The sequence below is a fragment of the Actinia tenebrosa genome, unplaced genomic scaffold (assembly GCF_029948245.1).
Source record: "Actinia tenebrosa isolate PJP-AT-01 unplaced genomic scaffold, QUT_ActTen_1.0 PGA_scaffold0__85_contigs__length_37466705, whole genome shotgun sequence".
NCBI classification, from domain to species: domain Eukaryota; kingdom Metazoa; phylum Cnidaria; class Anthozoa; order Actiniaria; family Actiniidae; genus Actinia; species Actinia tenebrosa.
In genome coordinates this window covers 18818789-18833267 of record NW_028292569.1, presented here as the reverse complement: position 1 = coordinate 18833267, position 14479 = coordinate 18818789, and the positions used below count along the sequence as shown (strand labels likewise).

Below are 14479 nucleotides of genomic sequence, written 5' to 3'. Positions count from 1 at the left end.
TCATAATAACTAGCGGGACGAGCCTAGGCTTTGTTACAGTGTAGCGGTATTGCTTTATAGTTCTTTCTTAGGTCGTGTAATTATAAAATGTCTTAACAATCTCCACGTTCTGACTGGCGATCCATTTCTGGCATCTCTGGACTAGGAACGACGTTTCTCTGCCGTTCTGACTAACTGTCTCTAGCTCGTGTTTTAGTTTCTCATGATATCCTCCCAAGGAAGTCGTATACGACGTTGATATGCTTTACGGTTGCGCTTTTATTTGTAGATGTCTTTGGTTCCAGCTCGCAGCCCTGTGTACTTATCCTGCTTGATAGCTGTCTTTTCTTTGATCTTTCCAACTTAGAATTATTATTATTATTATTATTATTATTATTATTATTATTATTATTATTATTGTTATTATTATTATTATAAAACATAGTCTTTGATCTTTCCAACTTAGAATTATTATTATTATTATTGTTATTATTATTATAAAACATAGTTTGACAACAGATGCTGTTTGCTATTAACTATATACATTCATCTCTCGTTTACTCCGATGAAGGACTAACGTCCGAAACGTCAGTTTCATTTTTACATACCATACGGTGTTACAAATTATCTATCTATCAACTGTATTAACTATATATTGTTAGCGAAAATGGAATTCAGTAAGTAAGGAGTTAACTGAGACTTGAGTAAGACCTGTAGCTGAAAGACCACTTCAAAATATTACAAACACTTGTGTAGCAATCGAATAACAATTTCATGTTCACTTTACGTTAACCGTTTTTTTCTTACCAAGATTCCAATTGTCTAACGGAATCTTGTACGGTTCTTTAACGCTAACCTGGTTTGTCAGCAGGTAGTAGAGGAATCAACCTGTACGTGATTAATAATTGATTAAAAATCCGTGCTTTGAAAACATTTTTTTTAGAAATGTTTTTTAATTAAGGGCAGATTTGTTTACACTATATGTCCATGGTGGAGCCAAACATGCACAATTAAAACGAACGGTTTTTAGTCTCTAGAATGTCAAAAATCTTGAATTATATAGTTTAAATATATACCGAGTTTTGATTTAACTGATCGATGTCAATGTAGTAGGTAAATGTCATTTTTTTGTCAGGAAACGTCAAATTTGTCGCACAATAAATATTTGATTTGTAGAGTTTCTTTATCCGTAAGATATAAAACAGGTCGCTTTGAGTAGTTTAACATCAGTTGCTTTTACAATTGAAGCTGAAAGCTGTAAAGTTGCAAGATGTAAGTACTAAGCTCGAGGTTTCTCGTTGCTTTCTTATTGTTTACTCTTCCTTTTCTTCTCGTGTTTTCAATGTTCATTTTGTTGCTGTTTACTCTTCTTTTTTCCCCTTTCGTCTTGTCCTGAACTTTCTTTAAATGTTTTTTCCCCTTGTTCTTCTTGCTCCTATTTCTTTTGCCAAAGAAGTTATCATTTTCCTTTCTTTCCTGCTTATTCTTTTCATCCTCTTTCTCCTTCATTTTCTGTTACTTTCTTCGTTTCTTTTTCTTTTTCTCTTTTTTTTGTCTTGCTTGCTTTTCTTGCTTCCACCTCCTCCTCCTCCTCCCTCTCCTTCTTCTTGTTGTTCTTGTTCTTGTTCTTGTTCTTGTTCTTGTTCTTGTTCTTGTTCTTGTTCTTGTTCTTGTTCTTGTTCTTGTTCTTGTTCTTGTTCTTGTTCTTGTTCTTGTTCTTGTTCTTGTTCTTGTTCTTGTTCTTGTTCTTGTTCTTGTTCTTGTTCTTGTTCTTGTTCTTCTTCTTTCTAAGTGATCCTTTTTTTCTCGTTTTTCATATATTCTCCTCAGTGCATTTGTTGCTGCTGGTGCCCATATGGTGCCCGTCTTCTTCTTCTTCGTTTATCTATACTTCAACATCCCCCCCCCCCCCCCCCCCCTTTTTCTTTGGACATCAGTGTTTTGCATGTGTTTCAGTTGTTTATCTCTGTCGACTATATATGGTTTCGTTTTCTTCCGCATCTTATTCCGATTGTGATTCTTATAATACTTACCTTATCATGTATTTTTCCATTACTATACTTTACTTCCATTTATTGGTAGTAAAAGATGGCTTGCAAACACTTGATGATGGCTCTCTGTGCAGTGGCCTTGTCCTCTTTGGCTTCTGTTAACGGTAAAAACCCTCATACTTTATAATATTCGAACTACGAAACCACTTCTGGGCTGATCTAGGGCCGATCTAAGGACAGGGCACGGCTAACTCACAGATCAAACCCTGAAACAACCTCTGGGCTGATCTAAGGACATCAGGGCACGGCTAACTCCACAAATCAAACCCTGTAATAAGCTCTGGGCTGATCTAAGTCAGAGAACGGCTAACTCACACAAATCAAACCCTGTAATAAGCTCTGGGCTGATCTAAGTCTGAGCACGGCTAACTCACAGATCGAGCCCTAGTTTTTGTAAATACCATAACAAAAGCTTTTGGGAGCCAAATACTTTGAATACTTTAGATAACACATCCAAGATGTGTAAGTACAGAATGATTTCATTTGCATTTTAGATTAGTAGACCTTTTTAGATTCGTATGCAAAATTGCCCATTTCAGATCACATGCCATTCCCTTGAGAATTGATCTTTTATGGCGAACATGTCAAAATATTTACACATGAAAAAAATCAACTCCCATGAGCGGCATTTTGAAACGTGCACAACAACAACAACAAAAAAACGAAGCTAGAAAGGTATAATCTAACCCTGTGTTCTGTCCTGGTTCACTACGCAGTATTCGTCATAATTATATGCTGCATTCTGTTTTGAAACAACTGTATACACTTACAGGAAAGTATCGTATATCGTGGATTACCAACGTTGAAACCAGTTCAGGAACCAACCATTGGGTTGGATTCGAAGCTTTCAAGGCTGATGGGAAAACCAAGACCAAGTGGATGTGGCCAAAGAAATCTTTCAGCAGAGGCCGGTAGGTCATATGATATCATTCGATTATTGTGGAGATTACTTAGGTACGTTATCTGTGGCGAGCCAGAGTTTCTGCTTTTGAGAAATGCAAAGAAAGACAGAGGCAGACAGACATACAGATACTCAGACAGATTGAAAACAGGCAGATTAACAGACAGACAGGCAGGCAGGAAGGCAGGCAGGCAGTCAATTTTACCAAATTTACATGATGGATCTTGAATGAATGTCTGTTGTAATTCGCGGGCTAATTTATAAAAATAAAACCGTTGTTTATTTCAATTTCTTGAAGCTATGGAAGTGCCGAAATTGACGAGCCTAGTATTGGCGATATTGCCAAGGTGAACTTGCATGTCCAGAAAGTTTGGGGCCAACATCACCAAGACGACTGGAATGGATACCAGGTTAGTGTGTTACTATCGATCATCACCATCCACCTCACCACCACCACCAATACCAACACCACCATATACAGTCAGTTTCATTAACGTTGTCCACCGAAAAAAGACATTTAGACATTTAGACATTTAGACATTTAGACATTTAGACATTTAGACATTTAGACATTTAGACATTTAGACATTTAGACATTTAGACATTTAGACATTTAGACATTTAGACATTTAGACATTTAGACATTTAGACATTTAGACATTTAGACATTTAGACATTTAGACATTTAGACATTTAGACATTTAGACATTTAGACATTTAGACATTTAGACATTTAGACATTTAGACATTTAGACATTTAGACATTTAGACATTTAGACATTTAGACATTTAGACATTTAGACATTTAGACATTTAGACATTTAGACATTTAGACATTTAGACATTTAGACATTTAGACATTTAGACATTTAGACATTTAGACATTTAGACATTTAGACATTTAGACATTTAGACATTTAGACATTTAGACATTTAGACATGACATTTAGACATTTAGACATTTAGACATTTAGACATTAGACATTTAGACATTTAGACATTTAGACATTTAGACATTTAGACATTTAGACATTTAGACATTTAGACATTTAGACATTTAGACATTTAGACATTTAGACATTTAGACATTTAGACATTTAGACATTTAGACATTTAGACATTTAGACATTTAGACATTTAGACATTTAGACATTTAGACATTTAGACATTTAGACATTTAGACATTTAGACATTTAGACATTTAGACATTTAGACATTTAGACATTTAGACATTTAGACATTTAGACATTTAGACATTTAGACATTTAGACATTTAGACTAGAAGAAATATCATGTGTTTCCTCGAAGGTTCTGGCAGAAAACAAACGCTGAAATACAATTCTCCATCTTAAATCCTCACTGAATGGTCGGGGCATTTTGGGTTTTCGAAGCACGAGTTGAATTATATATTTAAATTTCAGGCTCACTTTAGTCTAAATGTGTAAATGTGTAAATGTGTAAATGTGTAAAAGTGTAAATGTGTAAATGTGTAAATGTGTAAATGTGTAAATGTGTAAATGTGTAAATGTGTAAATGTGTAAATGTGTAAATGTGGTAAATGTGTAAATGTGTAAATGTGTAAATGTAATGTGTAAATGTGTAAATGTGTAAATGTGTAAATGTGTAAATGTGTAAATGTGTAAATGTGTAAATGTGTAAATGTGTAAATGTGTAAATGTGTAAATGTGTAATGTGTTTGTCTGTGTCATGTGTCAATGTGTCTGTGTCTGTGTCCTGTGTCCCTGTGTCATGTGTCTGATGTTCCCTGTGTACTGTGTCTGTGTCTGTGTCCCTGTGTCCTTGTCCTGTGTCCCTGTGTCTGTGTCTGTGTCCTGTGTCCTGTGTCCTGTGTCCTGTGTCCCTGTGTCCTGTGTCCCTGTGTCCTGTGTCCCTGTGTCCTGGTCCCTGTGTCCTGTGTCCCTGTGTCCCTGTGTCTGTGTCCCTGTGTCCTGTGTCCTGTGTCTGATGTCTGTGTCCTGATGTCTGTGTCTGAATGTGTCTGATGTCTTGTTCTGTGTGTCTGAATGTTGAATGTCTGATGTCTGAATGTGAATGTCTGAATGTCTGAATGTCTGAATGTCTGAATGTCTGAATGTCTGAATGTCTGAATGTCTGAATGTCTGAATGTCTGAATGTCTGAATGTCTGAATGTCTGAATGTCTGAATGTCTGAATGTCTGAATGTCTGAATGTCTGAATGTCTGAATGTCTGAATGTCTGAATGTCTGAATGTCTGAATGTCTGAATGTCTGAATGTCTGAATGTCTGAATGTCTGAATGTCTGAATGTCTGAATGTCTGAATGTCTGAATGTCTGAATGTCTGAATGTCTGAATGTCTGAATGTCTGAATGTCTGAATGTCTGAATGTCTGAATGTCTGAATGTCTGAATGTCTGAATGTCTGAATGTCTGAATGTCTGAATGTCTGAATGTCTGAATGTCTGAATGTCTGAATGTCTGAATGTCTGAATGTCTGAATGTCTGAATGTCTGAATGTCTGAATGTCTGAATGTCTGAATGTCTGAATGTCTGAATGTCTGAATGTCTGAATGTCTGAATGTCTGAATGTCTGAATGTCTGAATGTCTGAATGTCTGAATGTCTGAATGTCTGAATGTCTGAATGTCTGAATGTCTGAATGTCTGAATGTCTGAATGTCTGAATGTCTGAATGTCTGAATGTCTGAATGTCTGAATGTCTGAATGTCTGAATGTCTGAATGTCTGAATGTCTGAATGTCTGAATGTCTGAATGTCTGAATGTCTGAATGTCTGAATGTCTGAATGTCTGAATGTCTGAATGTCTGAATGTCTGAATGTCTGAATGTCTTTTTTCGGTGGACAACGTTAATGACTTTGATTGTATATTCTTTATTATTATCATTATCATCTACATCTTCCTCATCCTCAATATATCAACCAAAATATAAATCGTAGAGCATTCATCTAATATACGAAGTCTGAAAGCCATAGAGAACCCATTACTAGTTGCATACGTCTTCCATACTTGGACTGTGGGCCAGGATATTGCCAGATCAGGATCAAGCGCATTACTAGGAGCATCCTTCTCCCATGATGGCTCTGTGATCGCGCCAGTATAAAAGATCAGGAGTTCATTATTAGCAGCATCCATCTCCGGCCTTACGTCTATAGGAACATCATTTTTTACTAGGAACAATAACCAATGTGTTAATTTTTTGCAGGGAATAATATCTGACTATGAGACCAAAAAAACTTACGAGTTTTGGCCAGGACATGTGGACACCGAGGGTTACAAGAAGGTCATCGTTCGAGGTTGGTATTGATAATAAATTTACCTTTGTGTTTTTTGATATGCTGTACGATATTTCCCTGTGTCCGAAACGCCAAAATACTCCTTGTTCATTCTTAGAGAGGCAATGCAAGGACAGATTCAAACCCGGAAGCTGCATGCCTAAGGGAAGCCATTGTGGAACGACTAGCAACACAGAAGGAGCTTTCAACATGGCCAAACATGATTTTTATGCGTGTTTGAAATCATGTAACTTCTGCTACCCAGCGGAAAGCGACGAGCCTAATAATGAAGAAGCCAGGGAGGATGCCGAACCAACAGATGATGCGGCCCCTGGTGAGCACGAAAAAAAATCAAAATCTCACAATGACAAGAATGAAGAATCCAAATGAAAGTAAACGTGCTTTTGCAAGCAAAACAAACTGACGTCTTAGGATGTTTTTGTCGATTAATATTGAAAATGGGTGAAGTTTAGATCAAATTGGAATTATGAGTTAAGGTTAAAATGGTCGGATACTCTAGTAATAATGTCAAACCAATTATTAAATTGAGATTCTCGATTAATGATAGTCGTTGTGTGCCTTGTTTAGTGCGATATTATTAAAGAGATCTTAAAACTCGTTCTTTAGCGGGTACGAAAAAGCAACAACAAGAACAACAACAAAAACTAAGGTTTCAGATGTATGTGAATGATGTCAGAGCAGAAGGAATTTTAATGTGGGTGGGGGTGGTGGGGGGGGGGGGGGGGTTAGAGATTTTGCGTCACACTAAACCGATCAGAGGCGGCAAAAACGCATGCTTATGGTATAAGATATTTTAGCATATGGCAACGCGTTATGATTTGTCAATTTGCGGTCCACACAACTTAAAGTGCAGACAGAACAATGAAATGATTTTCTCTTTAAAACATTCAAATCTTCGTTATACAAAACATTTTTGAATGAAGATCGCCAAAAAGCCTAACAAAATATATCAAAATATCATTAACGGGTTTAGACTTAGATCGTCCACAATTGTATACATATTAATGCCCAGCAGTTTTTAAATTTCGACGATTTCCCAACTAAAACGACGATAATTGATATTAGTTTCAGGTCATCCATCCTGGTACTAGCTTAGCTCAAGTTTTTTCACTTGGGCCACGTTTCCAGATGAATCAGCATAACAATAGGCGTGAAAACAATGCGTCAGATAGACAACAGAATCCGTGCGTGACAGGGGATTAGCTATAGAAATGGTCCGGGGACCGGCTAGTCTCGGCCAATTGCCGTAAGGTGCAAGTAAGGCTAGCACGTGCCACCTACATCTGGTCATAATTTATGATCTGGTAGCCCCTCGCATCTCCTGGCCCCTTGGCCATAACTCCGGAAAGATGCATGCTATGGTAACGAAACTTGGTACGATGGGGGAGACTTGTGTTGTCAGCCATCTGACCACGTGACATGGCGTGACATCACATACCATGTGACTTAAGAACCAAACATTTTTGCCGATATTTTCGAACACTCATTACAATGAATGCTTTGGTAACGAAACTTGGTACATTGGGTGAACCTTGTGATGTGAGTCATCTGATCACATGCGCAGCCTCAGCACTGCGAATGTCTCGGGGGTATGGCACAGTGGATTCGCTTTTTCGATTGTCTTTTATGGCGGACGTGGGTTCGAAACCATATAAAAATTATTTTTTATCTTCAAACACCAACAACCACAAATAAACAAGAAAATCAAAAACGAAACAAAAATTAATGCGCTCTCAAACAACACCGGAAGAAAATACAAATAATTACGAAAAGGAAAGCAAAACAAAAACAAAATAAACAATATAACGACCAATTAATATATATATTCAGGAAAATACGTTTTTTGCACGTAAAATAGCTCCCAAAGTTAACGTATAACATCAATAATCATAATATTCCTAAATTAAAGTCATATTTTAGGAATATGTTACTTTTCCTTATTGTGGTCATAAATACGCATCATATTTGAAAAAAATATGGTTTTTAAAAATGTTTGGGCATCGTTGGCAATCAATTCAGGAGTCCTGAGGAAAAAAACACAATTTCGAATGTTTTGACAAGCTAGAAAACGTAATGAAGCCTATTTTAATAGAACAAACCTCTTATCTACTTCTAAATTTGCACTGACATATCTTCGTCTTTTTGTTTCGTCGTTTACTGTATACGTAAGCCCCTTTTTAAAGTGAAAGACAAGGTCTCACAAGGTCCCTTGAAAACACAAATAGAAGCTCATTTGTATTTAACAAATAAAACAGGTTTTTCCGCGCTCCGTTCAGCAATAAAGCACGCAGGAAGTGGCGTAAGCACGAATGAAGTGTAAGGAGAAGCACGAGCCGTCGGCGAGTACTTCTCACACTTCTTGAGTGCTTACGGCGCTTCCTAAGTGCTTTATTACTGGACGGAGCACGGAAAATGCTGTTTTATTCGTTTTATTATATAGTTGCTAATCTTATTTCGGTATTGAATTTATTTAGGCAAAAATAAAGACGGTTGCAGGTATCTAGTAGCACTTTGCACGCGCAGTTGGCGTCAGCTCTGTGCTCTGTTCATTGATAAAGCACAGTTGGCGACCAATCAGCGCGCTCGTACTATCCCAACTGTATAATAAATAATGATCATATTAGCTGGAAAAGTTAAATAAATGGCGAATATTTGGTTTAATATTAATTTCTTTTTATATTTCATTCGATATTTTAATACATTATCTATAGTAATATTAAAACTATTGAATGAATGTACGATAGATAATTCGTTGTTTCCTCAACAGTTTTTAATTGAAAACTAAATTAGAGGTTTGAAATTAATACTTCTCTCGTCATTAGAAATGTCAATTAGTGTGTAGAAATAGTAACTCAGCCAATCAGAGTACAGGATTTTGACAGAGTCCATTATAATAGCGCAGCGCAACCGTGACGTCATAAAAACGAAGACAAAGGCGAAATTCGGACAAACAAACTTACAAGTTTACTTTCAGCAGATAATTTTCACAGCCGATCGCAGTTGATCTTAGTTTACATGAGTTATTATTGTAACTTTAAGTAAAAATAATAAAATCGGTTCGTATAATCCTCGTAGCGGTTAAACAAAATGCAATGTTTGTCCGAATCTTTAAGCTATTTTTAGAATCAGTGCGCTGCGCTATTTAGTAAGTTTAAGCTAATTTCTAAAACTAGATTTTAAAACTCGATCGAGCGAAATTGTTTTAGCCAAGACTTCAAAAGATTTTGTAGTCATAGTAAGTTGTTTTCGTTAGGTATAAATCCCTAACTTGTTATCTTTTATACGTACGCCAAAACGACAAATAAATATTCCACTGAATACGTACGTATAAAAGATAACAAGTTAGGGATTTATACCTAACGAAAACAGCCTACTGTAAAACTCGAGCAAAAAATGCCTTAATAGCATACGAGCATGTCCGAGCGCTAGCTCTACTGACGCACAAGTTAAATGAGTCGAAAAGGTCTTTGTGCTATTGCAAAATTGTTTTATCAGTACTGCGGTTTTTCATTTATACTCTGCGAACTTGGTAATTGCTGCTGTCAATCAAAAATAATCAGTCGGTACCTTTATGACTTGCGGTAGTGAAAAACCAAAATTCACAACAAGCTGTTGGAAGGTCTTCGAAGAAAATTGCAAATTGAAATACCCGTATTTACCTCGTCTAACCTCATTTTTTTAAAGCCGACCAGATGTTTCTAAAAAAAAAATCTACAAAGCTTTTCGCTGTTGTATCACAGCGTGGGAAGATCACGACAGAGCTAGGCTCCAAACTAGGAGAAAGCCCAAAGATCGAATTAGAATTTAGGAGTTGATTTTTGAGCAGGGAAGAAAACCGGAGAAAAACCCTCGAAGCACAGGAGAGAACCAACAAACAACTCTACTCACATACGGCATCGAGATCGGCAGGACTCAAATTGGGCCGCATTGGTGAGAGGCGGCGCATTAGCAGCGATGTCTTACTTTTGAATAAGCTCTTTGTAAATTTTCTTCGTCAAATATATAAACTTGAAATGTTTTCCACTTTTGAAATTCAATTTTAATTTTTAAATGTAATATCCAGTTCTTCAGTTACTGCTCATAAAGGTTCTTAATAAGGAGAAGGGTTGTTTTGGAAATAATGATTTAAAAGTTGAATGGACTTGTTGGCATTTCTCTATTTATTTGAAAATTCAAATTCATTAATCTGCGTTTATGACTGTCAAGCTGCGCACTGTATTAATTAACTCATTTGATTCATTTTACTTGTCGAGTTCAAGGGCGGATCCAGGGGGAGGGTCGGGGGGGTCGCGACCCCCCTGTCATTCCTGAGGTCAAATGGGCTTCCTGTGGTAAAAATGCGACTGGGATTCCTTTGCCCACAAAATTTACCCCTGAGACCCCCCTTTCAAAAAACCCTGGATCCGCCCTTGGAGTTTAATACTATACTGCAATTTATCCTAGCAAATGACTTGTATAACAAAGACTGTGATAGATATTGAGTCCCAGTATTTTTCAGTTCTAAAAAACAAATTATCCATCTTGGAAACTTGCGGAAGATAACGCATAACAAAGACAGATGAATGGGTTTGGCAAGGATTTCGATCCTATCATTTTTCGCTCTTTTTTGAAAAGCGTTTCTCCTAAAATAAAGCATACGATGTTTCCTTTTTACTTCCTATTTGCAAGTCCTTTTTATTCTTTTTTGGACTGAATTCAGAATTACATGATTACAGGTTTTTCATCAAACCATTTTCGTATTTTGAAAACGAAAATCTTCTAAAGTTCAGATCGATTTATTTTAGATGAGAAGTTCCACAGAAAATATATATAGGAGTTAAAAAACACGGATTAAATTTTTTCTTAACACTTAAGTTGTGTACTTTTATTTTTTGCTGCATTATTGCTAATATATTCATACATCCTTTATGGACTTGTTCGCGCGCTCTGGAAAAATCGGTCTTGTCCTCCTCCGTTTACGTGCGCTGTAGTATTTATCAATTTTTTAGCAGGATTTTTCAAACTTTTTACAACAAAAATAGGGTGATGTGATAAAATGCCTCTGCGCTCGGTCGTTACCCCATAAATATTTCTCGTATACGGCCCGCCAACCAAACTCAGTCAATAAGTACCTATAATATGCATATATTTTGTGGCATTTTTTCTTTACTTTTATTTTGTCAACTCTTCCGTTTATCCTTTTTAGTTTATAGATTTGTTTTTCTATTTCTTTAAACGGAAGTCGAATTCAGTTGAAAAAATTATATTGAAATTTAAATTAAGGTATATTCAAAAACGTAAAAAAAATATGTAAGATTACATTTAGCAACATTTCAATACTGATTACGAGTATAAAAATTGTATGTATGTATATTTAAATATACATACATCGCTCGTTGTCATTTACATTTTCCGCCCTAAAGTATTCATCGTTTTCCTCGCCAAAATGAAAGGTTTGACTTTAGCAGTATTTTTGGTGATCGTTGCGGTAGCATTGCTGGAATTTTCCGACTGTACGTCTCGGAGAAGAGGCTCGACGACTAGAAGAACTGGTTCAAATAAATTTAAGTCTCGTAGAAGACGCTCATCTTCATCGAATTCAAAGACCAGACAACGCCTTAGCCAAGCTTCAAGTTCATTCCGAGTCCACAAGAACACTCCGATTCCTGTCTACACTTCCAAGTCCCCGGTCATTATTCCACAAACCAAGTTTGGATCTCGCTCGAATCTCGGTCGAAATGTTTTCTTTGGTTACATGTTCTATCGCTATGGTTTGATGGAAGCTCCTGTGTATCGTGGTAGATACCCTATTCACCGTAGCACGGTAGAGATCCCAGATGGACGAGCTATCAGAGTCGGCTTCACTAAGGAGATCATGTTGGATTCTAATGGAACAATCTGCTTGAACTCGACGAAAAATTATACTATAGCACCGGACAAGAACGAGCGAGTCAGTGCTGTGTTCTCCACTGTTCGCTACTCTAACCTTTACGGAGGTCTAAGTAAGGAATATTACGGAGACGACCAGACCGTGCCAATCGACATGAACGCCTTGGATCAATCCGTCGAGATTTCGACAGTTGTAAAGTACAATGGAACGATCGTGGCGAACGCAAGTTGTACTGAAATTAAGAGCATTATGAATGGAACTATAGTGCGTATGTACGCTACTAATCCTGACGCCAGAGACAGAGCAGCCAGTGTTCAGAGCTCTTTTCTTGCCTCTATTTTATCAAGCTTTATTTATTTCATGTTCCAGTTTTACTAAGGAATTTCTTTTATTAAATCAAGGCTTAAATTTTGGCTAGAACGTTTATTCCTTGCTGGTGATGACTTCCAGTGTACGTCATGTTGTCACAGCCATCGCTTCAATGCAATTTCTATCTTCGATTCCATCGACAAAAACATTCTGTTTTCCTTCATTTGCACGAGTGCACATTTGTTTTCTTTGAATATTGAATATTTGCTGAATCAAAGTGCTCTTAAACGTCTAATAAATACCCATATTAAGGGAAAACTGGAACGATGTAAATCAAACATGCTGTAAATGACATCTTAAATTTAAAAAAAATAATGCTTACCGATTTATGATTATGATAATAAGATTCCGAGTGCTGCTCACCATATACCACGTACAGGATTATTATATTATGACAGGTGTAAACACTTTGCCCATAACCTCTTTACATCTATTTTAAAAAACGCTGTCGGTCGGCGGGAGATCTATAATAGGCAATCTGAGACTAAACTGTATTTTTGTATCTCAAAGGCCATGCTTCATATTCCTATCTAAAAGTAAAGTACGTTGTTCGACTGTGAATATATAGAGATTATCACATGTTAAAGTGTATATCAAGGGAAAAAATATATTTATTGTCAAAATCACTTGTATGTGAACAGTGCATATTGGATATCTCAAATGTTTATATCTCAGAAAACAGAAGACCACATACAAAAATACTGCAACCATACTACTACACTGTTAACATACAAGTGATTTTGAAAATATTTTTTCTCCTTGATACACACTTTAAGAGCCTGATATCGTTTTTATTCACGAGTTTTTTGTATCATATCGCGAAAAAGCGAGATACGCATTTAGGGTCGATTTTGATTGGCCAAAACTAAAATATGTGGCGAGATCTTATTGGACAGTTTTACCGTGAAGTGATATCGTATCACTTCTTTGATCTGTCTTTTTTTACGGCTTTATTTCACAGATATCGACCCTAAATGTGCAACAAATTAAATTTTACAGCATGCTACTGGTCTCAGATTTAAGATTTCCAAGAAGCGACAACGTTTTTTGAAATAGGTACGAAATTATTGTAGTATTCGTAGTTCTATGTGAATGACAGCAGTCATTGTCAAAACTGTCATTTTTTCGGTTCAAATTTTAAAATAATCCGGTTTCGGCCGGTAATATCATTTGAAAATCATGTATGCTGCATGAAGAAAACAAATATGCAAAACGAGGAGAGTGTGACACTGTTATCTGCGGAAGGCGAAGGATTAGGAAGATAACATCTTCAAAGCGGTTTGCATCATTTTTCATATCGTTTTATGTATTCAAAATATTTTTAAAGCAATATGGTTTTTTCAAAAGGTATTTTATTCGACTAATTGACTAAAAACTGGAGCATTTATCAAAGAATTTGAACAAATTATTAAAGTTTACCGAAATTATAAATAGTTATAACAAGTAGAGCTCAACCATAAATTACTAAAAATAAATAAATTCAACTTACTGAATATAGTAAGCCGACTTTGCGTTACCTGCTTTCATTTGTTGTATGTATGTGTTTGAGCATTCCGACCGTAAAAATTCTTCATTAAAACGGTGAATTCAGTCAGCGTCGAGCAAATTGCCAAGTCGTTTATCTTTTAGATATTCTTCAAAGAGTATCTTATTTTCTTTGGTAGCATTTTTGCTTCGACTCCTTTTTGTCCAACAGTTGTTGGAATTCGGCTTTAGTCAACCGTTTGCAGGCTTTGTCACGTGGCACAAAGCGACTGTACCAAATGGATGGAAAGATGATCGATAACATCACAGACATAATAAGAAAGAGCACCTCACAATTAGTATTTTGAACGTTTCTGTGATGCAGGGAGGTGGGAGGTAGTGGAAACGAAACATTTTTGTTGAACATTTGAAATCTTACATAGAATAAAAAGCTGTAATAGCTGATATGAAAAAGCCTAAACCACTAATACTTAGGGTGGTAATCCTGTGGTTGGATTTGTCAAGAGGCATCTATTTCGCCGAGTATGTGTATGAA

At 36.4% G+C, this 14479-nt stretch overlaps 2 protein-coding genes across 2 annotated transcripts; both read left to right on the top strand.

The window, feature by feature from the left end:
* The first annotated feature begins 1176 nt into the window (after window positions 1-1176).
* Window positions 1177-6762, top strand: LOC116308546 (uncharacterized). The gene is made up of 6 exons (XM_031719000.2): window positions 1177-1251; window positions 2062-2134; window positions 2803-2941; window positions 3230-3341; window positions 6131-6221; window positions 6319-6762. Exons 2-6 carry the CDS (start codon window positions 2068-2070, stop codon window positions 6588-6590), a joined length of 681 nt encoding a protein of 226 aa, XP_031574860.1. The 5' UTR covers window positions 1177-1251; window positions 2062-2067; the 3' UTR covers window positions 6591-6762.
* Window positions 6763-11589: 4827 nt separating this feature from the next.
* Window positions 11590-12832, top strand: LOC148913639 (uncharacterized). The gene has a single exon (XM_089034492.1). The coding sequence runs from the start codon at window positions 11647-11649 to the stop codon at window positions 12466-12468; it is 822 nt and encodes a 273-aa protein (XP_088890618.1). The 5' UTR covers window positions 11590-11646; the 3' UTR covers window positions 12469-12832.
* The last annotated feature ends 1647 nt before the right edge of the window (window positions 12833-14479 follow it).

Coding starts and splice junctions, on each gene's coding strand:
- LOC116308546 (XM_031719000.2), top strand. CDS start 2,068: ATGGCTTGCAAACACTTGATGATGGCTCTCTGTGCAGTGGCCTTGTCC. Junction 2,135..2,802: donor CTCTTTGGCTTCTGTTAACG/GTAAAAACCCTC, acceptor ATACACTTACAG/GAAAGTATCGTATATCGTGG. Junction 6,222..6,318: donor CAAGAAGGTCATCGTTCGAG/GTTGGTATTGAT, acceptor GTTCATTCTTAG/AGAGGCAATGCAAGGACAGA.
- LOC148913639 (XM_089034492.1), top strand. CDS start 11,647: ATGAAAGGTTTGACTTTAGCAGTATTTTTGGTGATCGTTGCGGTAGCA.